Raw genomic sequence first — 26596 nt, forward strand, 5'->3', positions numbered from 1 at the left:
TGGCAGCCATTTTGGATTGAAGGAAAATATGAAATAATTATATCTCTAAAATCGCTCATCCTATTGATGTGAAATTTTACAAATATCATCTAACAGCACTGTTGCATATAGTTTGAAAATGATGATGTCATAGGTAACGTGGTTTGGCAGCCATCTTGGATCGAAAAAGGACCCTTATCCAATCAACACGAAACTTCACAAACGTGATCCCGTACCCATGCATATGCAGAGTGATGGGATCTACCCGTTGTGGGATGATGCGGAGGCATATTGGCGACACAGTCGCATTGTTCTAGTTTTGAGTTGAATTTGGCATTCCCACTGAATATGTTGCTCGTGATGCTGCGATCCTAAATTCGATCGCATATATTAACTTAGTTTATTCACCATCGACTTGCATTTCACGTAAAAGTACACTAATCTACGATATAAGAGAGACGTTGGTCTGTCTGTCTGTGTCACCATTTTTCTAAGAGATGGCTGAATGTATCTTCGTCAAACTTTCAGAGGTTCATCAGTGAGTGCCTGGGAGTATTTTAGGCCAAAAAAAAAAAGTTTGTATTTTTGGATTAAAATAAAATCGCTCTATACAGTAGTGCCTTATCCTTTTTGATTAATGACAGTTATATACAAGTACATATTCACATAAATAAATACAAAACAATTACCAGACATGCGAACACAAATAATAAAACAATTCCGGAAGTGGTCGAAGTTGGTAGTAAGGGTTCTTCTTCTTCTGATCGTCATCATACTGAACTCAGAAACGTGATGAACGGTACATTCACCAGCATATATTCAACGAAAAGGTAAAATTATGATTTGACCTTTTTGATGGATTCTGATTTGGATGTAATTGCTTTTCCATTATGTTTACCCTCATTTCAAATATGTTAATCTATCTTTTTCGCTTGAGCAATGCCGGGTACTCCAGCTGTAAACACTTGTATACTTTACTTGGGGTACAAATACAAATACAACTTTGTCTGGGGGGTAACATAGGCGATGTGGCTGCGGCCTCATTCAGGGGTGAGGGTGACCGGGAGAGGTGCGTAAATTCTCGATGTAAATGTGTACCATCTTGCGCCAACTGATGATGATGGCAGAGGGTATTACAATTTCCTTTTTCACCTTGGCAACTCTGAGGTTTAAGCATTCTTTGCACGGGTAGATTTTTCCTTCTTCCCTTCCCCCCACCCCCAAAACGGAGGGTCCTGTCAAAGCCACCCCTCCCCCCCCCCCCAAAGATGTATATGTAGTACAGTCATGGCCAAAAATATTGGCATCCTTGCACTTTTTCCAAATAACTCCGAATTTTCTCGAAAAATATGTTGAAATTGACAAAAGTTTTTGGTCTCCTTCCTACACCTCTCTACTGGCAGTTTGGCCCACTCTTCTTGTGCAAACTGCTCCAGTTCTCCCAGATTTTAAGGGTGCCTTCTTCCAACTGCTGTTTTCAGATATCCTCACAGTTGTTCAATGGGATTTAGATCTGGACTTATTGCTGGCCACTTCAGAACAGTCCAGAGTTTTGTCTTGAACCATTCCTGGGTGCTTTTTGAAGTGTGTTTGTGGTCATTGTCCTGCGGCAAGACCCATGACCTTCGACGTAGACCCAGCTTTCTGAGACTGGGTTCAACATTGCGCTCCAAAATGCCTTGGTAATCTCCTGATTTCATGATGCCATGCATACATTCAAGGCACCCAGTGCCAGAGGCAGCACAGCAACCCCAAAATATCACTGAACCTCCTCATATTTGATTGTAGGAGAAAGTGTTCTTTTCTTTGATGGATTCATTTTGTTTTCTGTAAACATAGAGATGATGTACTTTACCAAAAAGTTCTAATTTGGTCTCACCTGTCCAGAGGACATTCTTCCAGTCGGATTTTGGCTTGTTCAGGTGTGTTTTGGCAAACTCCAGTTGGGCTTTCTTATGTTTCTCTCTCAGCCTGGGTCTCCTACCATAGAACCCACTTCCATTGAGTTGGCGACGGATGGTGCGAGTTGAAACTGTTGTACCTTGTGTCTGAAGGTCAGCTTGAATCTGTTTGGCAGTTGATCGAGGTGCTTTCTCCACCATTCGAACAATCCTTCGCTGCAATCTTCAATCAAGTTTTCTCTTGTGGCCACGTCCAGGGAAGTTGGCTGCAGTGCCATGGGCTCTAAACTTCCTGATAACATTACACACGTTGGACACATGAACATCAAGGTCTCTTGAGATGGACTTGTAGCCTTGAGATTGTCCATACTTGGCTACAATCTTGTGTCTGACCTCCTCAGACAATTCTCTGGTTTTCTTTCTTTTCTCCATGCTCATTTCAGTACACACAGTGACACCAAACAGCAGAATGACTCCTTTTCTCTATTCAAACTGGTTGAATGAGTGATTTTTATATTGCAGGCACCTGTAACTCACCACATGTGAGTTCAATTCCAAAGTAAAGGACAATCACCTGCTTGAAATCTAATTATGTCTAACAACTTCTAAATGATGCCAATAATATTGCCCGGGCCATTTTTGGATTTCTGTGTGGAATAAGCTAAGATTTAGTCGTTTTTTTCACCTTTTTTTGTTTTGTTCCACTGCATACCAAAGAAATACATATGTGGATACCAAAATATTTTTGAATTTCAACAATTTTCTGGAAGAAATGTTGCTTTATTTGAAAAAAGTGTAAGGGTGCCAATATTTTTGGCCACGACTGTATATCTTTCCCCTACATTTCCCCTCACCTCTACCTCCCCTCCCCCTCCCACTCCCCCACTCTCTTCCTCACCCCTCCCTCTCCTGCCTCCCACCCATCCCCCACCCCCTCCCTGCCGGCAACGCCGGGTTCTCCTGCTAGTAATTTATAAAATCATTATGATCAGTTATTTATTTGTTACTCTTGCATTGGATCTTTGTTGAGCCGAATTCTTTCATCCCGACGTTAAACATTCATCTTATACCGAGACATGGCAAACACAAGGCTCTTTGTTTACAAACCCGCAGTCAGCTATTCTCATACCTGCAGAGAGAACACATTTGCAATAAATGCTGCACTTATTCCCTCAAACATTTTGACATTTTGACATGCAACATACCTACTGGCTAAACAATTTGCCTTAGTTGGTGCTTTGCTGCCTACATGATTAGCTGAGACATTTTTTTCCCATTTTCAGAACCAGTGGGAACTTTTGCATGGACAATTTGTTTGAAAAATCAAAAGTCTGGAACCGATAAAATAAGCATCACATATTCTTTTATATACTTAACTTGTGCTCATGTTTTAGGGTTTTTCCCAGTTATGAAACCCATTAGACTTCGGGGGGAAAACAAGAACTCAATTTGCAACTGGTTCTTAACCTTCGGCCAATGCCTTCTGGAGGCTTAGAATCAGGATTCTTCATTTTCAATTCACTGCTGTAGGTAATTATGGACGCATATTCAAATGTATGCAGATGTGGCTGTCGGCATGCCATTTGGAGGAGACAATATGGGCCTGGTGTTTATCTACAATGGATGGGAGATGGGCCTCAAGACCGAACCCTCACAGACACTCCGAGGCCAGTGGGCAAACCAAGCTCCACTGCAGGGCTTTGGTTTTGCTCTGCGTGGAGGAACTGATCTTGACTCAAATGGTTATCCTGGTGTGTGACCCGATATCTAAGGACAACAACATGATTGATTATTAATTGGGATTTTTATGTTCCTTGTGATGCCACTGAAAACTTTCAAAATTGTACTTTTTTGGGCAGATTTGCTGGTTGGGGCATTTGGAGTGGACAAGGCGGTGTTGTACAGGTGAGCATACTTCCAGGAATGTCATATGTTTATTGTATACCACGTTGCTTTGCTGTGTTCAAAACTCATTTTCAGCAAGGTTTAAGTTACCTTTATGCACTTTGTGATGAGAGTATATGTTGAATAAGTAGTTGTAGAAACGAGTTAAAATAGAAATGAGCATATTATAACTTATTTTTACAGCTCATTGTTGAAATTAGTTATATTTCGATAATTGCGATAATTCCCACCCTCAGATGCACTATTGCAATGACTTAACACCTATACATTAAAATGGATCCAGACACCTGAAGGAAGAACATATAGAGTTTGGAAAGAGGGGTCTAAAGCGCGGCGTTACGCGCGCTGCTTGTGAGCAAGGAGGAAGCGGACAAGCGGTAACATATAAATGTCTTTATTGTAAGACTACACTGTAACACTGAACTCCTCCGGGCTGGTCGCCCGGTGTATATCATGAGGCCACGCCTACCCCTCGGGCGTGGCCACCGCCCACTTCGTGCGTGGAATGATGTCACCACGCCAGTGGGCTTTTGTGTCCGCCACACGCGCCCCCCCAGAATTCCCGCGCACCTGGAGGGCCAGTTTGCGGGGCAGACGAATGACCCGGCCGAAGCGCCCCCTGGCGATCGGCGGCGTCCGGGGTGCAGGGATACCAGGTGGGATGCCCCTGGCTGCCCCTGGGATGGGTGCAGGACCGGGGGGCGCCGTGGCGGCGGGGCTGGGCGGTGCCGGGGGTCCGCCCGCAGGAGGGCGGCCCCGACGTGGGGGTCGGGCCACTGGCGGTGGATGGTCCACATCGAGGTGGGCCGGCTTGAGGCGGTCTACCGAAACGCGGTCAGGAGTACCGCCGATGTCCAGGGTGAAGTGCTTCGCCCCGGTCTCCAGCACGCGGAAAGGCCCGTCGTACGGGGGCCGCAGTGGTGTCCGATGGGCATCGTGGCGGACGAAGACATACTCCGCCGTGCGAAGCTCCGGGGCGACGTGCGTCGGTGGGTGCCCGTGGCATGCCGTTGGCACCGGGGCGAACCTCTGGGCGGTCTCTTGCAGAGCGGAGCGCTGCTGTGCCGCGGACCATGGTGCCGTGGAGTCGGGGAGGAACTCGCCCGGCACCCGCAGCGGTTGCCCGAAGACCAACTCCGCCGCGGATGCGCGCAGGTCCTCCTTGGGCGCCGTCCGGAGGCCCAGCAGGACCCAGGGGAGCCTGTCGACCCAGCCGCCGTCGCGGAGGGTGGCCCGGAGCGCGGCCTTCAATGAGCGGTGAAATCGCTCACACAGGCCGTTAGCCTGGGGGTGGTAGGCCGTGGTTCGGTGCAGCCGGACGCCGAGCCCCTGCGCAACCGCCCCCCAGAGCTCCGAGGTGAACTGGGGGCCGCGGTCGGATGAGATGTCTGAGGGGGCGCCGAACCGGGCGACCCAGGTGGCGATGAAAGCCTGCGCGACATCGGCCGCCGTTGTCGACGCCAAGGGCACGGCCTCCGGCCACCGGGTGGTGCGGTCCACCATGGTGAGGACGTAGGTGAAACCCCGCGAGGGGGGCAGAGGTCCCACCAGGTCCACGTGGACGTGGTCAAACCGGCGTTCCGGCACCGTGAACGGGGCCAACGGGGCCTGGGTGTGCCGGTGCACCTTGGCACGCTGGCACGCGAGGCACGTCCTGGCCCAGCCGCGGACGGCCTTCCGGAGGCCATGCCAGACGAACTTGTCGGCGATCAGCCTTTGGGAGGCCCTCGCGCCCGGGTGGGACAGGCCGTGGATGGCGTCAAACACCTGGCGCTGCCAGCCCGCGGGCACAATGGGGCGAGGACACCCGAGGGAGACGTCGCACAAGAGGGCCGCGCCCGCGCCGTCGAACGGCACCTCGGTGACGCGGAGGCCCGTGACGGCGGTCCGCAAGGCCTGGACGTCGGGGTCAGCGGCCTGGTCCGCTGCCATCCGGGCATAGTCGATGCCGAGGTGGACTGCGTGGGCGACGGCCCGGGAAAGGCAATCCGCAACCGGGTTGTCCTTCCCCGCGACGTGCTGGATGTCCGTCGTGTACTCGGACACGGCCGAGAGGTGACGCTGCTGCCGGGCCGACCACGGCTCGGTGACCTTGCCCATCGCGAAGATCAGCGGCTTGTGGTCGACGAAGGCAGTGAACGCCCGGCCCTCGAGCAGATGACGGAAGTGCCTGACCGCCAAGTGAAGTCCGAGCAACTCGCGGTCGAAGGTACTGTAACGGCGTTCGGGCGGGCGAAGCTGCCGGCTAAAGAACGCCAGCGGTTGCCAAGCTCCACGCACCCATTGCTCGTGCACCGCGCCCACCGCGTAGTCCGAGGCATCGGTGGTGAGGGCGATCGGTGCATCGGGCGCCGGGTGCGCGAGCATGGTGGCGTTAGCCAAAGCGAGCTTCGCGCCCGTGAACGCCGTGTCCATCTGCTCGGTCCAGGTAACGTCGCCTTTGCCCGGCTTACCTCGGAGAGCTTCGTGCAGGGGGCGCAGGAGCTGGGCGATACGGGGCAGGAACCGATGGTAAAAGTTCACCATGCCCAGGAACTCCTGCAGCCCTCTGATCGTGCGGGGGCGCGGAAACCCCTTCACCGCCTCCACCTTGGCCGGCAGGGGGACGGCTCCGTGCCTGGTGACACGGTGCCCCAGAAAATCGATTGTGGCGGCGCCGAACCGGCACTTTGCGGGGTTCACAATCAGGCCATGCTGGCCCAGGCGTTCGAAGAGCGTGCGGAGGTGGCGTAGGTGCTCTTTGCGGGAAGCGCTGGCGACGAGGATATCGTCCAGGTAGACGTAGACAAAATCCAAGTCGCGCAGGACGCTGTCCATCAGTCGCTGGAATGCCTGAGCCGCATTCTTCAGACCGAAGGGCATGCGCAGGAACTCGAAGAGTCCGAATGGCGTGATGACCGCCGTCTTCGGGACGTCCTCCGGCCTGACGGGGACCTGATGGTAGCCGCGTATGAGGTCCACCTTCGAGAAGAAGGACCTGCCCGCCAAACGGGCGGAAAAGTCCTGAATGTGGGGGACGGGGTAGCGGTCGGGAGTCGTGGCGTCATTGAGACGGCGATAGTCCCCGCACGGTCGCCATCCCCCGCCAGGCTTCGGCACGATGTGCAGCGGCGACGCCCAAGCGCTCTCTGAGCGCCGAACGATGCCGAGTCGCTCCAGGGTAGCGAACTCCGCTTTTGCCACCGCCAGCTTCGTCGGCTCGAGGCGGCGTGCCCGGGCGTAGACCGGTGGCCCGACGGTGGGGATGTGATGGGCCACCCCGTGCTTGACGGCCCCCGCCGAGAAGGTGGGCCGCGTGAGGGCCGGGAAGCCGGCGAGGAGGCGGGTGAATGCGTCCGCTGCCGGAAGCGTACAGACCAACGTGGCCGGAACCGAATCGTTCGGCAAGCCGCTTGGCAAGCCGCTCGTTGAGCTGGGCAACGCACATGCGAGCGAGCTGAACGTCTCGGCCTGGACAAGCCGTCTGCGCTTGACGTCGACCAGGAGCCCATTAGCGCACAGGAAGTCCGCGCCAAGCAGTGCCATGGGCACGTCGGCGGTGACGAACGTCCATCGGAAAACCTGCCCTCCAAACCGCAGAGAGAGGCAGCGTTTTCCGTACGTACGGATGGGCGTCCCGTTCGCGGCAAGCAGCGCGGGGCCCCCACCCGCGGCGTGCTTGTCTGACGTGCCGGCGGGAATGACACTCACCTGTGCTCCCGTGTCGCACAGGTAACGGCGCCCGGAGAAGGTGTCCGTTATGAACAGCAGGCTGCTCGAACGGCCGGCGCTCATCGCCACAATTGAGCGCCGGCCCAGGCGTTTCCCGACCCGTTGAAGGAGCACGTCGGATGACACCGCCGAGCTTCGTGGCCGAACTTGGCGTGGAACCAGCACCAGGTGGTGGAGCTGGAGGAGCGCGGCTGGCTCCGCCAGGCCGGTGGAGTCGACGGGTTTCCCCGCGGTGGCGGTTTTCGCCGCGGCGGTGGGCGGGGCGTGGCGGCGTTCACGAGGTGCGTATCAGCATGCTGCTGAACCACAGCGTGCTGTAGAAGATGATGCTGTGGAACATCAGCGTGCTGTAGAAGATGATGCTGTGGAACATCAGCGTGCTGTAGAAGATGATGCTGTGGAACATCAGCGTGCTGTAGAAGATGATGCTGTGGAACATCAGCGTCGAAGGCCGTGACGGCCACGCCAACGCTCGCCCGCGTGTCCGAAGCGGCGAAGTACTTGTCCGCCTCGGCCGCCAATGCTCGGGGTTCCGTTAGCCCTGTCCCGGCCAACGCGAGGCGAACCTGCGCTGGAAGTTGGCGACGGAAAAGCGCCCGGAATAGCGAACCGGGGGCTTCGTCGCCCAACAGTGACAGCATATGGTCCATTCGGACCGACGGGCGCGTCTCACCGAGCTCGGGGAGATCCAGGAGGCGATCGGCCCGTGCGTCGTCCGTGAGGCCGAACGTGGCTAGGAGTAGCCGCTTGAGTGCCTCGTACTTGTGGCCGTCCGGTGGGTGGCGAAGGACGGACACAACTCGAGCGGCCGTGCCGGGCCCGAGGGAGGCGACGACATGGCAGTAGCGCAGGTCGTCGTTGGTGAGGCGCCGAAGCTGAAATTGGGCTTCGGCCTGGACGAACCAGACTTCGGCCTGAGCCTCCCAAAATTCCGGAAGTTTGACGAAGGCGGCCATGGCGATGGCGTCGCGTGTGGAAGGATCGCTCCGGCAGATCCAACGTCGGGGTCACCAGTAAAGCGCGGCGTTACGCGCGCTGCTTGTGAGCAAGGAGGAAGCGGGCAAGCGGTAACATATAAATGTCTTTATTGTAAGACTACACTGTAACACTGAACTCCTCCGGGCTGGTCGCCCGGTGTATATCATGAGGCCACGCCTACCCCTCGGGCGTGGCCACCGCCCACTTCGTGCGTGGAATGATGTCACCACGCCAGTGGGCTTTTGTGTCCGCCACAGGTCAATAAATAAAAGTGTACAAGAGACACTGTGGGATTTTGTTTGTGCCCCGATGTACCTTAAAGACCCTGGTTGAGGCTGCAATTCCCATGTCTCAGCGGTTCAAGCTCGCCTCCCATACACCTCCACCTGGTCAGCTTCCTTCACTCTGAACTTCCTCCACTCCATTCTAGGACTCTGGCCGAATGCAATGATCTGCGTGGCTGCGGGATCTTGTACTGAGGTGTGAGGGGAGGCCGTAACTTTCGCAGTTTGCTGGCAACCGGGGTTCATGTAAAGCACTTGAGGTGGGGGTGGGGAGGAAGGGGATTGAGATATGTGTCAAGTGTAAAAGCCATTCACAGTCCAGAGAGAAAGAAATGAAAAGAGTGAGAAAGGTGGGAAGATCGTCAAGAAAGAAATTTGGAAAATGAAGAAGAAGAAATGTTAATGTCTGTGTCTAAAATAGTGCAGGGAGAGAAAAGTGAGGGCAAAGCGGGATTGAACGAAAGAACGGATGCTGAATGAAAGAACGGATGCTGAACGAAAGAACGGATGCTGAACGAAAGAACGGATGCTGAACGAAAGAACGGATGCTGAACGAAAGAACGGATGCTGAACGAAAGAACGGATGCTGAACGAAAGAGCGGATGCTGAACAAAAGAATGGATGCTGAATGAAAGAACGGTCGCTGAACGAAAGAACTGATGCTGAATGAAAGAACGTTCGCTGAACGAAAGAACGGTCACTGAACGAAAGAACGGATGCTGAACGAAAGAACGGATGCTGAATGAAAGAACAGATGCTGAAACTGAAAGAAAGAACGGATGCTGAATGAAAGAACGGTCGCTGAACGAAAGAACGGTCGCTGAACGAAAGAAAAGAACGGATGCTAAACGAAAGAACGGATGCTGAACGAAAGAACGGACTGTAAAGGCTTTGAAGGAAAACGACTTTCTCTGTGAATTTCCAGTGCATTCCTTATTTTATTCCTTCCCTCTTCCCCGCACTAGCGATCCCTGGGGCTCCTCATAGGCGTAGGGCCTCTTCATAGGCACCCAAATCTTCTGAGATGGTGATTGGTGGTGTTTTGCCTCCCGACCCAACAACAGCGCCCGATTGGTGGAGCTTTATCATGGTGGTTGCCTTTCCCGGGAAGGGGTGGGGGGGATGGAAACCTGGACGTATCTGTCAGATTTGATGGATGGCTTCCATTCGGGTGAATTTGCACGCATCTCCAGCACGCTCCTGCAGATTCGAAGGGATTAAGCTAGCTTTGCCCTGATTTCTCCGCTAAAGGAAAGAGGCATGTGGACATCTGTGCGTGAGTTGTAGTGCAAGATGTAGAAGATAGCAAAGTTAGAGAAAGGGAAAGAAATACAAACTTATACTAACTCACACTCACAACGCACATCTATCCCCATGTACATGATATAACTTCAATGCGCCAAACAGAATACTACTATATAACTGATTCTAATCCGATGTGTATGTGCCCTTATTCTCCCGGGAGGTGTACAAAGTCTTGACCAGGTTCACAACCGTTACAATATATTAATGGGTGAACCCATGGCTTCAGCTAGCGATGTCATCAGCTTTCCCATTTATTAAAGGGACACAATCATGACATTTATTGAAGAGATATGTTTTAGAGGATGATATCCCTGACCCATTAGCACAAAAATATTTTTAAAAAATCGGGAGAATAATAAGCCAGATAATCCTGCTTTAAAACCAGGCTATTTTCATTTCCGTTAAGCAAATGTGCTACTTCCGTCTATTTGCGTGATGTCACTGGTGCACAACTCCTAGATTGACGTGAACGTCTGCGTTTCATCACAAGTTATTCTAGCGTTCAAGATGCTGATGTGCCAAGCTTTTAACTGTTCCAATCGTCGTGAAATTTGCCCACAGAACTCGGATCCATGGGATTAAGCTAGCTTAATGCTGAACTGTCCCCAAACTACTCCCGCTTTTGTGGGTCAGCTGCTTTTTGACAATCTTTTTGTTGGTCCGGAATGCAAAAAAACTTCTGAGTTCTCTGAGCAAATTTCTCGACGATTGGAACAGTTAAAAGCTTGGCAGATCAGCATCTTGAACGCTGGAATAACTTGTGATGAAACGCAGAGGTACGCGTCCGTCATTGAGTTGTGAACCCGTGACGTCACTCAAATCGACGGAAGTAGCTCATTTGCATAATGGAAGTGGAAATAGTCCGATTTTAAAACACGATTTTCCAGCTTATTATTCTCCCAAATTTATTTATTTTTCTGCTAATGGGTCAAGGATATCATCCTCTTAAACATATTTCTTCAAAACATTTCACGATTGTGTCCCTTTAATGTGTGTGCAGCACCAGGATGCAGGTGCCTCATTTGTGGAGGAATGCATATGCCATTTGACTGGGGTACATTCATCAGGTGACCCTACTAGAAGTTGGGAACAACTGGAGATGTAGATTCTGGACAAAATCATCCCGATTTTAATTTCGTTTTTCTTACATTGATCCAAGGCTCATGGCGATGCTTGTACATAAATAGCGTGCAAGACTAAGGTATTATCAGACACCTGCGAGGGATTCAATGCTAGTTGTACATGGATTACAAAGACACCGGTAGACAATGAAAAAATGAACAACAAATGGGGATTTGATTCTCAGGATTCTCAACACCCCAAACCATGGGGATTCAGATTAGAATACGATACAGCCCGTCAATGTCTCTTGTTTAAATATAAAATGTGATTTGTTCTCTGTTTCTTATGAGCCAAGTAGGAATGCACCATTCTCCTGCAATGTAGAAATACATGTCTAAAGTATGTTTATTCTGAGACTTAAAAAGAGAAAGCCATGTTCAAAAACGGAATCGCACACAGCCACGCTTTGAAACAAGCAGAATCAGCTCTGTGCCAGAGGTATTTAATGGATCATACAAGGTGAGGCTGGAAAATTATACCAGACAAAGTTTAAAACTTTTGGGAAAAGGTTGGAATGACATTCTTTCAAATTTGTATAAACCCTGAATTTGTATAATGTAAAGTAGGACTGTTTGTAATACTGTATGTAACTGATAGTAGGTAGATACAAACTTTGAAAGGACAGTTTGTAGATGGGAAAATCAATAATCACCAAAACTGTGACAACCACAGAGTGGACATTGCAACAGCGTGGACACATAAACAGCCGACTCAAGGTTTTGTCAAAAAAGATACAATCAGAAAGTCCAAAAATGTAAGAACAGTGGGTTAGAAAGGTTCTTCTTCTTAATTTTGGACGGATGGAAGGAAGGACAAGCGGCTTCACCGCTTGCAGATAAAAGGTAAAAAAAAATCCAAACCCATAGACACAGTCATTTAAAACCAAAACCCAAAGTATAAGATAAAATTTGTCTAAACAATACACATGCACCTTGACTTGAAGACCACGATGCATGACTGGGCAATAAAAACGCATGAAAACTGTCCCTTAAACTGAAATTATGTTTTACACCACTTAGTATGGCAAGTTCTAAGAAGCGAAGTTAAAAAAAAATCCCGCCTCATTTGCATATAACCCAACGCATGATCAGTGAGCATCATCATTTCCATAAACTGAATGAATCAGTGAAAAAGGATAGGATTCAATCAACCTGAATCGACCAATCCTAAGAGAGTCTGTCAATAAAGTACCGTAACTGGGTCCAGAGGATTTAATATACCAGCTCAGCGTTTTAAGAATCAGTCTTGGATTTTTTTTTTCCAACAGCAAGACAAAGTTAAGAGTATACAGGAAACTTGTAAATGTCGGCTTGGGGCAGCAGGTGGTCGACATTCTCTTTGAGATTTATTTTTGTCCAGGATGTGTTCCCCTGTGGTCCCAAATTTTACTAAAACTGCTACGTAGTGTGTCTGTTGCATATTGGACCATTCTATGTTGTGGTACGTTTTCCTGACAAGGTGGCATCGTTAGCGAATGTACATATTGGGCTGGAATTCCAAAACATTCCAAAAATCACACTCCCAAACAACCGTTGAACGGCCTAGCAGGTCAGCAGTAAATAAACAGTCAAGTTTTGAGCACGATTTTTTTTTTTGCCTTCTCCAGCTTTTCTCAACTTCCGCTTTGATATGGAACCTATACTTTCTGCTTTCAAGGACTCGGCAAACTTTACGAGAAAAACTTTCTTTCTCAAATAACCTTTTTTCAATTTTTTATTATTATTGGATTCAAATTCTATGCTAGGTATGCAAACTTTTTTTATATTGTTAGGTGCAACTGCAATGGTATACAAAATTTCTTCATATCTGTTTTCCACCCAAGGAATTACAGTGTCAGATGCCATTTCCATCCAAGCGTAGAAGAAAACTTGCTCTTCCATGAGCCTCACTCCAGTAAAGAAAAAAAATTCAATTACGAACTAAATCCGCTGGTTGCATCATTACTGATGATGTGCATTACATTACATGATGATGTGCATTACATTACTGATACTGATGATTACATCATAATGGCTGTGCCACCATTGGAAGAATTTTAAATTTGACTCCGGAAACAAAGGTTCCGATGACGATTGCCTACTCTTTGCGGAAGACACTCGAATGTTTAACGTCAACCAACTAACCAACTAACTCTCAGTAGGATCCACAGTTTAAGGTCCATCCTATGAAATGCACTCGTTGACACAACACACTACCTAGGAAGGACCAACATGAACCAATCCAAAGGACCACTCTAGCTGAGAATCAAAGCCTGACTAAACAGCTCAAAGGCAATTGCACTACCTTCTGCACTCTCCTGTCGGACAAAAGGTGAGTTGCCCATTGTCCGCTGATACCTTGGCCAACGTTTGAAAAGCATGTTTTTTTTTTATAAATTGTAATTGTTGTAATTGTAATAATTTGTAATTGTAATATTGTAATAAACAATAATTGTAATAATAATATACTTTTAATAATAATTGTAGTAATAAAAACAACAATTACTTTGTTTGTAATAAACAAACAAAGTAATTGTAATAAACTGTAATTGTTGTAATGTAATAAAAGTGTAATTAAAAAAATTCAAGAGTAGATTGTTGATGCTAACTTTGTTAAAAATACAATTAAGTACATAGAATGGAAACAAGTTAATATTAGTTGATGGATTGTGGACATTGCACAGTATGACTGGCTGAATTATATCCTCGTATGACTATAAGCTCCTTGTATTTGTTGTGAAGCGTTATTCGCCAGTTGATAAACTTCAAGAATGATCGGTGACCCAATAATCAATGACTACTTCATGGCTTGCCTTGCAGAGCTCGACCAGTTATTTCTGTCAAGAGTCAACTCAATATATCTCCTCTTGCACTGAACCCTGAAAACAAGACCTGCTCTTTACCTGGGTCATCTTTACTGCTGTCATGGTAAATATCATCAACATTGTCTTACTAACATGCCCATGAGACCCAGGCCCACTTTTTGGTGAATTGTTCGTAGCTTTAACTCTTAAAAAATTTTTAAAGAACAGAAATCAGCTACAGTAAGGGTGTTTTGACATTACTTGCCTGGAGCCAATCACAGTGCAGCTAGCCTAACACAGCCAATCGACATCGTCTCATAATTTGTCACGAAGAACATGTAAAGCAGATTTCATGCTTCCTTTGTCTGGGCATTTATAGCCTGGATTACCATCAGGCCATAGTTTGGAAGCCGTCATGAGTTGTAGCACATAAAGCAAACAAGAAAAGCCCTTTCCTGTTTCAAACATGACCTGGATTCATGCATGTGCTACTTGTGAACGTTTGCAGCTGTGGAAGAACCCAGATAAGGCTTGAAACAGCAAACAGCTTACCTTGTGTAGCTTTTCTTGGTTGTTTTATTGAGCTTTCTTCAGCTAGAAGAGCATGGGAGGAGTCAATTTATATACTGTGGCCTGCAAAGGTATTGACCACCTCCAAATTTTTCACATTTTGATGCCACCTGAGCTTTTCATGATGCTTTCAAATCAAACTCAATATATATAGAGTCTTCACAAACTAGTACTGAAAAGTGATAAAGCAAAACAAAAATGCATATAAAATGTGAATATGTTAGATTAACAGATATTAACAGAATAAGTTTTTTTTTAATGTTGTCAGACAAGACAAAAATTTGACTTTTTGGTCTAAATTCAGTGTTACGTCTGGCAAAAGCCAAACACTACACATCACCCAGTCAGTAACACCATGCCTACTGTAAAGCATGGTCGTGAGTGGTATCAACATCATGTTATAGGGCTGCTCTTCATCAGCAGGGACTGGAAAGCTTGCCAGTATAGAAGGGACAATGGAGGATGCAATGTACAGGAGAATCCTTGATGAAAACCTGTTCGAGTCATCCATGAATCTGATACTGGGTAGGAGATTCACATTTCAGCAGAACAATGATCCGAAGTACAAATCTAAAGCCACACTGGAGTGGCTGAATAAGAAGAAAATAAATGTCAAAGTCCTGACTTCAACCCAATTGAACATTTATGGCGAGACTTGAAGGTTGCAGTCCATCGACGATCCCCATCAAACTTGGTAGAACGAGAACAATTTTCATGTGAAGAACGGGCAAATATTTCACCATCTCAATTTGTAAAGCTGGTAGAGACCTACCCAAAGAGACTCATTGCAGTTATTGCTGCCAAAGGTGCTTCCACCAAGTACTGACCAAAAGGGCTGAATGCTTTTGCAACCAGTGAATTTTGATGTGTACATGTTTTTTGCAGGTATTCCCGACATGTAACCTCCTTCAACTATAACAGTGGTTAGCATGATCTCCTCAGTTATGAATAAAACAGTTCATTTGGAAAAATTGTTTCGACATGATTTGGAATTCATCTAAATGTTGCATCATTGCTAAGAGCCACTGTACATTGGTAAGGGTCATACTTTTGCAGGTCATTGTAGACAAAAAACACCCACTCCCTTCAAGAGCATTGACAAGTCACCTCCTCCCCCCCCCCCCCTCTTTCAGGGGGGTGTTTGTGTCCTTGACCTCACCCTGGGTGCTACCAACATGTATGAAGCATTTGGTGGAGATTGGGCCAGCCCTGTTTTTTCCTATGATAAAAACGCATGGGTGGGAGGCCAAGAGCCAACAGACAATGCAGAAATGGTGAACGCTAAACCATGAACCAATAAATTCCACATTCCTGTGCCACCTTCATTTGAACAGCACATTTGTGAATGACTTCGACAAAAAAACGTACCCAGTCTAAATGGTTCTACATTGACATCTGCAAATGAAGAATCCATGAATGTCACGGAAAGATACACTCACATCATTTCCACATTCATTTAAACTCAATATCTCCATATTTTCATTCCAAATAGCATAATTCCAATCACAAATTAATACCATAGTATTAATATGGAAAAATATAATGGAAAACTATAATGTTATCAACCAATGAATCATCATGATCTGTTCATTTCTGGATTCGGGAGAAACTTCATAACGATCGTATTTCAAAATCATAATTTAATTGAGAATTTTTTGAAACCTCATACCTACCTTACGACATCCACTGGGATCCCAAAACGTTCCACAGAAGATTTGGCTATCCTAGCCATAAAACTGAGGGAGTAGTTTCGGGACGGAGAGACTGACATTTTACAGTATAGATACATAGAGTTGCCATATTTAATATAGTATGATATCTACTTTCTAATCCTGTTGTCGAAGTAGTCTGCAAACAGTAGATTGTGATAATTTCACCCCTGCACTCTGGAGGTTGTTGGTGATGTCACTGATAGTTGTTTTAGGGTTTTTATGCACAGCTCGCATATTGTTTCTGTCATCAACTGCAGTTGTTTTCTTGGCTGACCTGGCCATTGTCTATTGCTAAGTATACTTGTGGTTTCTTTATTTTTCAAGACATCCCAAATTGTTGCATTTGCTTTGCCCAATTGTTGTGCTATGGTTCTAATTTAAATATTCTGTTCTTTCAGCTTCCAAATTGCTTGTTTTCCTGAAATAGACAGTTCTCTGGTCTTCATGTTGGCTTATGCCTCATGACTCCAAAGGCAGATTCCCAAGGCAAAAGCAAAGGCTAAAACCAAGACGAGACATTCACAGCTCTCTTTTATGTGTGAATGATCAATGCACCAATAAACACCTGAGCAACAAAGCACCTGTCAGCCATCTGTTCCATGCTTACCTAAAATTGGGGGACTGAGCATAAAAAGTGCTGTTGTAATGGTGACACATTAATGCACAGAAATACCAAAAAAACAAGCATTCTGAGTATTGCGCTGCAATACATGTCCCCTACCAAAGTTCAAAGTGCCATAACTTTGTCAAAAATGATCGAATATGCAAATTTATGTACGGTTGATGCTGGTTTTCAAACTTGATCTGAGGTATGCTGAGACACGTGTGTCACGCCTCGCCTCGTTGATAAGCCCGCAAGGTCGCTCCGTGGAGCAGCCTGCACGTATTGCACTGTGTGAATTATATAAATTATTACCAACTCACGGTCTGAGGTACTAGCGATTCAAGAGATATCCATTTTTAAAATATTTTCGTTTAATTAACGATATCTGCCAAACCACGTGCCCTATCGCAAATTCCAAAATGACATTTTAGTAGACTGACATGCTGAACAGATCTGTGAAGTTTCCCCTCGATTGGATCAAAAATGAGGGAGGGGCTCGGTTTTAAAGGTTCATGCTTAAAAACGTCATAACTCTGAAACCATCAGTAATTTATTATATTTTTCTGTTCACGATCAATGATCGATGTGTATATATATGTTGCTCGGCTTGGCTCCGCCCCTCCTGAAAGAGCGCGCTGTGTCGCGCTTTTGACGTTCGTGAGACGAGGCTGAGGGCGCACGTTGTGGCTTGAGGAGAACTCTAGAAAAAAACAAAGTGCCATAACTTTGTCAAAAATGATCGAATATGCAAATTTATGCATGGTTGATGCTGGTTTTCAAACTTGATCTGAGGTATGCTGAGACACGTGTGTCACGCGTCGCCTCGTTGATAAGCCCGCATGGTCGCTCCGTGGAGCGGCCTGCACGTATTGCACTGTGTGAATTATATAATTACCAACTCACTGTCTGAGGTACTAGCGATTCAAGAGATATCCATTTTTTTTTTCCCGTTTAATTAACGATATCTGCCAAACCACGTGCCCTATCGCAAACTCCAAAAGGACATTATAGTAGACTGACATGCTGAACAGATGAGGGAGGATCAAAAATGAGGGAGGAGCTCGGTTTTAAAGGTTCATGCTTAAAAACGTCATAACTCTGAAACAATGCGACGCATGACGCCATGCTCGCTGACTTTTTTGTTCGTCAGGGGTATGTGATTCTGCCTGCAAAGTTTGGCCTCGATCTGTTCAGCCGTTGCAGAGAAAAAGGGGTTTTCGTGTTTTCATGAAAAACAATATGGCGGCCGAACCGCGTGACCTGTGACGTCATAATTACCATTAAAATATTCTACAGACCGAGCCCCCCTAGGGTGAAAATTTGATCTCAATCGGTCCTATTATTGCAGAGAAATTGGTTTTTAAAGGAAATTAAACTTAAAATGGCACTGAGTTAAGGATCATCAGAATTATCAGAATTCCCAAAGTTCAAAGTGCCATAACTTTGTCAAAAATGATCGAAACGTCGTGAAGTTCGAACTAGATCTGTAACCTATCATGAGGAAACCATGTGCCAAGTTTGAAATCATTAGCGTTAAGCGTTTAGAAAAAAAAGTTCGGAAAACTGTTCTTTGCGTGACGGACTGACGGACTGACTGACGGACTGACAGACTGACAGACTGACAGACTGACGGACTGACGGACGGACAGACTGACAGACTGACGGACGGAGGGACGGCGTGCAAACCTATAGTCCCCTCCGGTGTACACCGGTAGGGGACTAATAAAAGCAGACCTTGCCTCGTATTCATCTTTTGATCTAAAATCCAAATTTCTTCAGTATATAGAAAACATAACAAATTTGACTTCACTGTCCCGATACTTATAGAGGGCAATGTGTGATAGATATATATATATATATATATATATATATATATATATATATATATATATATATATATATATATATATATATATATATATATATATATATATGTATATATATATATATATAAATATATATATATCATATATATATATATATATACATATATATACATATATATATACATTTATATATATATATATATATATATATATATATATATATATATATATATATATATATATATATATATATACATATATATACATATATATATACATATATATACATATATATATACATACTAAGTCGATATATATTATACTAAGTCGAGGCTCGTATAAGAGCTAACACATAGAACATAGAATAAAGGGAGCAGGAAACAAGAGGGGAAGAGAGAGGGAGAGAGAGAGAGAGAGAGAGAGAGAGAGACAACAACATTCGGGTGCAGGGACATCAGGAGATCTGTGGATGAGAGGGCTGGGGCAGGGTACATGGGATAAACAAACAAGATGGACACTACAGGGACTTTCAGGAAAGAAAACGGGGAATTTGAAGGAGGTGGTTTTGTAGTGGATTAATGGGGGTAGAAAACATCAAGGTTTTCGATGGGGAAAGATGAGATGGTGGTGAACAACTGTTTTGAAGACCAGGAGAGAGGAGTGGGTTTGAAGAGAGTGTGGGAGTTTGTTCCAGGGGCAGGAAAAAAGAGGAATGAATGAATGAGTGAAGGTGAGCAGACAGTCTTGCTTTTGGCAGTTTCACCAGAAGAGGGTTGCTGGCAGGTGTGCATCTTGCAGGAATATTTGGGGGCAGAGCACAGATAGAGCAGGGGGAGCTAGGACCGAGAGGAGTCGGTAGAAGACAGAAAGTCTACCAACCTGCTTGAGGTGAGAGGGTGAAAGACCCTCAGAATCAGCTTCATCACTGGAGATACCAATGATTCTAAAATCCTTGGCTTCTACAGAGTGAATCCGAACTAGGTGTGAGGCAGGAGCACCAGCCCAGAGTGGAGAGCAGTACTCCATCAAGCTGCGGATGAAAGCTTTGTATGTGGTGAGCAGCTGAGTAATGCCAAGGAAGGATCATGTGGCTTTCCCAGGAAAGATCATGGCAGATAGTGACACTCAAAACCTTGAGTGACAGAACTTCTTTGAGAGGATTGTTGAGAAGGTAGATTGAAGGGTTTTAGCGTCTTTTCGGAGACATAGTAGGAGTGGGAGATTTGTCAGGATTGAAAGACATGTTCCACGTGTTTGACCAACTTGTAATTTTATCCAAGTCTGCAGAGAGTGAAGAGATTGCTACCTGCCGATCTGAGGGATGAGAGATGAAGCTGCAGAGGGTGCAGTCATCAGCAAAAATAAAAAGAGGATTTTCCAGAGAGATCATTGATGAAGATTAGAAAAAGCAGAGGGCCCAGAACACTGCCTTGAGGAATTCCAGGCTGGACTGGAAAAGGAGGTGAGAGAATTCCATTTAGAGCCACACGTGGACTATGACAAGAGAGGTAGTCCACGAGCCATGCGTGGAGATTTCCATGGATATCATAAGAGGAGAGTTTGGTGAGCAGAGCGGGGTGCCAGACCGTATCGGAGGCATGAGATATGTCGAGGGAGGCGCCTCTGATTGCCTGTTTGGCATTGAGGACCTCCATCCATTGTTGAGACAGCAGAAGCAGCATGTCCAGAGTAGAATGCCCTTTTCTGAATCCAAATTGATGATCAGAGATCAAGCCATTGGAGAAGAGGAAGGATTTAATGTCGGAAGCGATGATGGATTCAATCACCCACTATTGTAATCCCCACCCCTCGTCCCCCACAGCCCCGCACCAGTGAATTTAAGTTGATAAACTATTCGATTGAATTTATCTGCCACTGTTGTAGCACAGGTTTGATGGGCCAAATGGCTTCCTCCTGCATCCAAGTTCCTTGTGAATCTGTTTCAAATATTCGACTATGCTTAATCCGCGAAGAGCAAAGGCTCCCGGATATCCAAGGTGCCTTGTATCGCCAATATTGTTGTGTGTCTCCATATTACATCCTCTTATCTAAAGTGCGTATGCATGCTTTGGGTATTTATCGACATCGATGGGAATATTCCAAGTGTTTTGTCCAAATCAATTTTTTGGACCCTGGACTGCCTTTTTGGACCCGTATGGCAATTTATTATGGTGCCATTTTCAACTATGTGCAACAAGCGGGTTGGGAGGAAATGCAAAACGAAGACACAGACATTGGATCGTATTATATGCAGGTATATGTGTTCTCTTCATCTATCTATAATTCCACTAATCTCTGTGTGTATGTTTGTTTGTACGTTTGTTTGTTTGTTTGTATGTCTGTGACCGCTGTTTCTCGACAACTACCGGTCCGATATACTTGAAACTTGCCAGGTATATTGCTGGGGACCCGAGGATGTGCCTTTTCAAGGTTTCATATTAATCGGACAATTACTTACCGAGCTATGTCCAAAAAACGATTCAACCAATCAGAGAGCAGCGAGCTATCACGTGTGCCGAACGTGGCGGACACACTCTGCCTCGGATGGCACATTTGAGAGCGTATTCATTTATTTCACGTTTGCAAACTATGTTGCCGTTAAACTATGTTTTAAAACTAATAAAAACTAATTTGCGATTCATCGTAACTGCGATATACGACCTTCCGGACAGTGAGGACTGCACTTCCGGCATCCAATCACAGAACGCGTTATTGCGTAGGCGTGGCCGATGTGAGAGCGAGCTGATGCTGAGCCCAGCGCGTGCGCCATTACGGTACGTAATTCGATTTCTTCCGGAGAAAATAATAATTTCTCGATTTCTTATGCGCATTATTTCTCCCAATTCAGTCAGAGCGAAGGGCGGAAGCAAAGAGCGTTGTTTTTTTTGTTTACGGGCGTACGGGCGGGGTAGAGCGTACGGGTAGCGTTTTTTTTTTTTTTGGCACATTTGAGAGCGTATTCATTTATTTCACGTTGGCAAACTATGTTGCCGCCATGTTGGCGTTAAACTATGTTTTAAAACTAATTAAAACTAATTTGCGATTCTTTCGCTTTCCTGCGCATTTGTGCACGCTATGGCGATTTCTTTACCAAACTCCGCTAGCCGTTAGCTTTGGACCAAACCATTTCATGTAAATAGAGGGGGGGGATTGTCACCGTACTCGCAAGCCGTTAGCTTTGGACCAAACCATTGCATGTAAATAGAGGGGGGGGGGGGGGGGGATATACTTTTAGATATATATATAGTACGGGCATGCCCTAGTCTAACCAATGCACCATTCACAGATCTTTGACTTTTTATGGAACATCTTTCTTAAAATCAAATAATGTAATGTAATTCATCATCCACGACTTTGATTGTTTAAATCTTACGGCAATCTGAGTGATCGATATTTGTGTGCAATATTATATTTATTGCAAAAAATGTTTTTCTGTCAGTTTCGTTGTGCAGTATTGTCTGGAGATTTCAGGAAAAGGCCTCCCTGTTTCTGTGGGTGAGTGAGCAAGCAGCTTGTGGTAAATATGGCTCTGGCATTGCCAGGCATTCATCCAGGCATTCATCATCATTCATATATATATATATTCATCATCATCAACATCATTCAAGAATGCCCCAGGCATTCATCATCCAATTTGGGCCTGTGGCATGTGTGCGTGCACAATCCTTGCATTTCCCTCCCTTTACCACAATCACTACGTCACCCAAACCCAAATGCCTCACCCGAACCCAAATGCCTCACCCGAACCCAAATGCCTCACACGAACCCAAATGCCTCACCCGAACCCAAATGCCTCACCCGAACCCAAATGCCTCATCCGAACCGAAATGCCTCACCCGAACCGAAATGCCTCATCCGAACCCAAAATTCCTCACCCAAACCCAAATGCCTCACCCGAACCCAAATGCTTCACCCGAACCCAAATGCTTCACCCAAACCCAAATGCCTCACCCGAACCCAAATGCTTCACCCGAACCCAAATGCCTCACCCGAACCCAAAAGCTTCACCCAAACCCAAATGCTTTACCCAAACCCAAATGCCTCACCCGAACCCAAATGTTGTTCACGAGACCTCTCATCTCATCCCAAACAGTTACTTGTTCATGCAATATTTATTCATCTGTAAATACGGTTATAGTGCCCTTGAGTTCCTCTTGTCCGTTCTTTGTCTCATTCAAATTCACATCGTTCTCTCATCTTATTTCCCCATATTTTTATTTCTCCCTTCCTTGATCGTAATTACCTTATATGTTTGCATATCTGCCTCTGCACCGCCACTCCTCTCATCACTACTTTCTTGATCCCCATCTGCATCTCTCCCACCCCCTATGCTCCCCCTCCTCCATGTGCTGAACAGAACTGCGTGTTGACATCCAGCTGGATCAGCTAAAAGAGCGGGGCGCCGTCAAACGGACACTTTTCCAGCAGCAGAATTCCACTCGATTTTTCACTCGCGTGCAGCTTGGCCAGGCCAAGCAGACCATGTGCAGATCCCTTGGGGCTGTTCTCAAGGTTAGTTATGTGATTTTGATTTGAACGTGCCAGTCTATTTTGTTTTCCAAGTTACCTTTGATGCCAAATACAGATAGATAGCTGCTGCTATCATTTTGTCTCCTGATGGATTTATTTGTTTATTTCACTGCAGTGTTGTACATGGTCATGACATTTTAAAAAATTATTCAACTTATAGGTTATCTGGCAGGGTCTCCAACGTGACAATTTCAATTTGATAGACGAGTTGAGCCAACACTGCATCGTTCGTACAGTGGCCCATATTTTTCCAACCGACTATGTTGCCAAAATCACTGCAGTCAACAATGGAGGGAATAAAACGAAGAGAAAACAAAATGGTGAAATGGAAAGTGAAATAAATTTTGTCAAACTTCATCTTGAATGCGATGATGGTATAAAGCTTATATGAGTGTATCTTTATACAAATGATTTGTGAATGTATTGTGATGTTTTATTGGAAAAACCTAACTGGTACATTGGTAGGAAAACGTTCATAACTGCATAGGTTTGAAGCCAGTTATGGAAACGAGGAAGTGAAAGCTTTGGTTTGTTTTGGGCCATTGTTATATGAAGCAAACCGCAACATTCTTAGGAATCGTTGGCATAGTGGTTAGAGCATCCCATCTGAGTCTAGGAGGTTGGTGGTTTGTTTTTTGGTTTGTTTGGAGTTATCATAAACAACCTTTTTGTTTTGTTTCAAGATATCATATTTAACCTTTTTGTTTTGTTTCAACATATCATATTGTTATGAATTTGGGTAGTGATATATGTAGAGCAGAGTAGATCTGAGTAGGTACCATGCTTCGGGATGTCGCGGTAAGGAACACTTCCTGTAATAAGTCATGTGTAGGCGTTTGTCGGGTTAAGATGTATGATTGTGAATCTACCAGGAGATTCGTGTGTTAAGTAGTGTAGGGAATAATGAGTAGAGCCCTTGTATGTCTAACCTGGTAATCAAACCTTTGTCCATTTTGGCACTGCACACCACTTAAACACTTGGTTAGGATTCCCTTCATGCAACATTAATGACGCCCTTCTGCCCTGACATGATGTAGGAAGAAATCAGGCCAGGACACCGCCACACGGCCGCCACCATTTGCACCTCTGAGAGGCCTACCTGCCTCGCATAGCACATGCTGTGACCAAGGAATAGGGGACGGGAGTGAGAGTGGCTCAGTGGGCGTGCCCCTGGATGAGCCGGCGAGTCGGTGGAGGCTCTGATTGGCAGGACAGTGCTCCAATGCTGACGTCACCGGCCGGAGATATTAGCGGAGGCCGGATGCCATTTCGAGCAGTTCAGATCTGATCCCGAGTTGAGCAGAAGGACTGAGAGAGTCGAGTTCCATTCCCGAGTTGAGTTGAGAGCCAGTTGAGTTGAGACGGGTTCACTCCTGGCCCCTGGCAGTTCGGTGGAGAGTGGCATTCATGGTCGAGAGTTGGTTTTGCAGTGCGCAGTTGGCAGTGAGCAGTTGAGAAGTGAGTTGGAGGGACGAGACGTGCAGTCACGCCTGCGTTCTCTCCGTTCCTGTCTTGTCGTGCTTCGTGTGGGGATCGACCTCGTGTGAAGCCGCTGGCCTGCATTGGGTGCTTTGGAGCTTGGTGCATGGACCTCGTGGGCGGCGAGGGGATCGGGGCTTGGAGCGAGGCCTCATGGGTACATTGGGGCCGAGCGGAGCCGCATGTTGGACGGCGGCCAAAGCCAACGACGAGACCAGATAAGACCGAGCTCCGCGTACACTGTACACGACAAGACATTTTATTTTGGTATTCATATCTCCCCTGTTTGTATTTGATATCTGTTTGTGTGGGATCACAATTTAGTACCTTATTTTATTACCGGCGTGTGCTTTTACTGTCCTTGCTTTTCACAATAAACCCTTGTATTATTTTTGTACAAATATCTGAACGCAGTTTACCGGGTGGTTGATTTTCACAGTTAAGGCTGCGGGGACTCTCGCCGCTTCCCTCCATTCCGTGCGCTTAGGGGCTTTAGGTTTTGAAATCCGCCATTGAGTTTCCACCTCAGAGTTAAAGCCTTTGTAATCGGCAATCTGCAACTCTGGTGTTAATCGGAGTTGCACGACATTTGGTGTCAGGAGTGGGATTCGAACCCGTAGGACAATTTTTTTTGTCTGTGGCGAGATATCGACACGGTCGGGCGTACATCGCGTCCGACGTTCGAACGCAAAATTTTATATAATCGAGGCGGATAAATTTGATAGTCGATTGGGCATACGGAGCGCTATATCGCGTCTTCGACAAATTTAAATTTGTTTTTTTTAAAGTAAAATAATACGTGCGCGGGGAACAACCTTCCGAAAAGCGGATGTCGGATAGCGTCGAGATGGAGGTGCGTAGCGAGGCCTCCGTCAGTTTAGGGAGTGAGCCGGAAATAAGGGAATTCGATTTAGAGGTGAGTCTTGGAACCTCCCCCGTCCTGAGTACCAACTTACCCCCCTCCCCTACTGGGGAGCGGCCCCGATAAACGACCAGATGTTGAATCAATAGCTTAGGGCGATAAGTGAGAGCAGTGAGTGAGCCAGTCGGGAATTGAATGACAAATTGAATGCTCAGAGTAATAAAATTGATGGGCTGGAAAACAAAATGAGTAAAGATATGGGAGAAATGAAAAGTGAATTAAAGGGAGACATGAACGCACAGGGCGAGCGGTTGGAGGGATTAAAGGGAGGATTGAAAGAGCAAATTGAAGGAATGGGAAATATACTTGATGAATGTATGAATAAATTGAGGGAAGGACGAACGAATGGTGCCGCCGGGGCTCAGGAGCCGGGAATGGCAAAATTGGGAATTGCACCGGGAATGGCAATCAAAGTAAATGGGGAGACTGCAGGTGCAGAGGTGGATGGGAAATGTCCACAGGTGGATGGGGAATGTGTACAGGTAGATGGGGAATGCCTGCAGGTAAATTTTTGAGTGCCCACAGGTGAATGGGGAATGTGCACAGGTGAGTGTGGAATGCGCACAGGTGAGCGTGGAAGGTGCAAATTGTAGTAGGGAATGTTTCCCACCTGGTGGCCTGGTTGTATGTCGAGACCGGGTGGATGTCACAACACCTCAACAGGGTGATGAATTTGAAATGGTGCAGCAGCAGGGTGGTGGTGCGGAGCAAGAAGGGGTAGAGTTATTGGGGGTCCGTGTGGTGGAGCCGGACCATGTATTTATTGATCAAAGCCTGGCGGGGCCAGAAATGATTTGTGATGATGATAATGATGATGATGAGGATGATTTGATCCAGCGGCTGGGGACCTGGGACAGTCCCATGGAGGCAGAGGTTGACCGGGCCCAAAGGAGCCTGGGTAATGAAGTGAGTTGGTTCGAGGAGGTGGTTGGAATGACCAAGAGGACTCTCACCGTACACTACGATTTGAAAACAGAGGCTCCAAA

The 26596-nt window shown here is 46.4% G+C and overlaps 1 protein-coding gene across 1 annotated transcript in view; it reads left to right on the plus strand.

The window, feature by feature from the left end:
- LOC137434017 (integrin alpha-8) overlaps positions 1–26596 on the plus strand; it is a 158190-nt gene that overhangs the window by 84779 nt on the left and 46815 nt on the right. Inside the window, exons 13-17 of the mRNA XM_068126607.2 lie at positions 3443–3631; positions 3740–3785; positions 13984–14091; positions 22119–22174; positions 23037–23191. Of these exons, the coding sequence (XP_067982708.2) occupies positions 3443–3631; positions 3740–3785; positions 13984–14091; positions 22119–22174; positions 23037–23191 (554 nt within the window). The remainder of the gene's footprint in view (positions 1–3442; positions 3632–3739; positions 3786–13983; positions 14092–22118; positions 22175–23036; positions 23192–26596) is intronic.

This window comes from Myxine glutinosa, chromosome 10 (assembly GCF_964187855.1).
Source record: "Myxine glutinosa chromosome 10, kmMyxGlut1.1, whole genome shotgun sequence".
In the NCBI taxonomy this organism is placed as follows: domain Eukaryota; kingdom Metazoa; phylum Chordata; class Myxini; order Myxiniformes; family Myxinidae; genus Myxine; species Myxine glutinosa.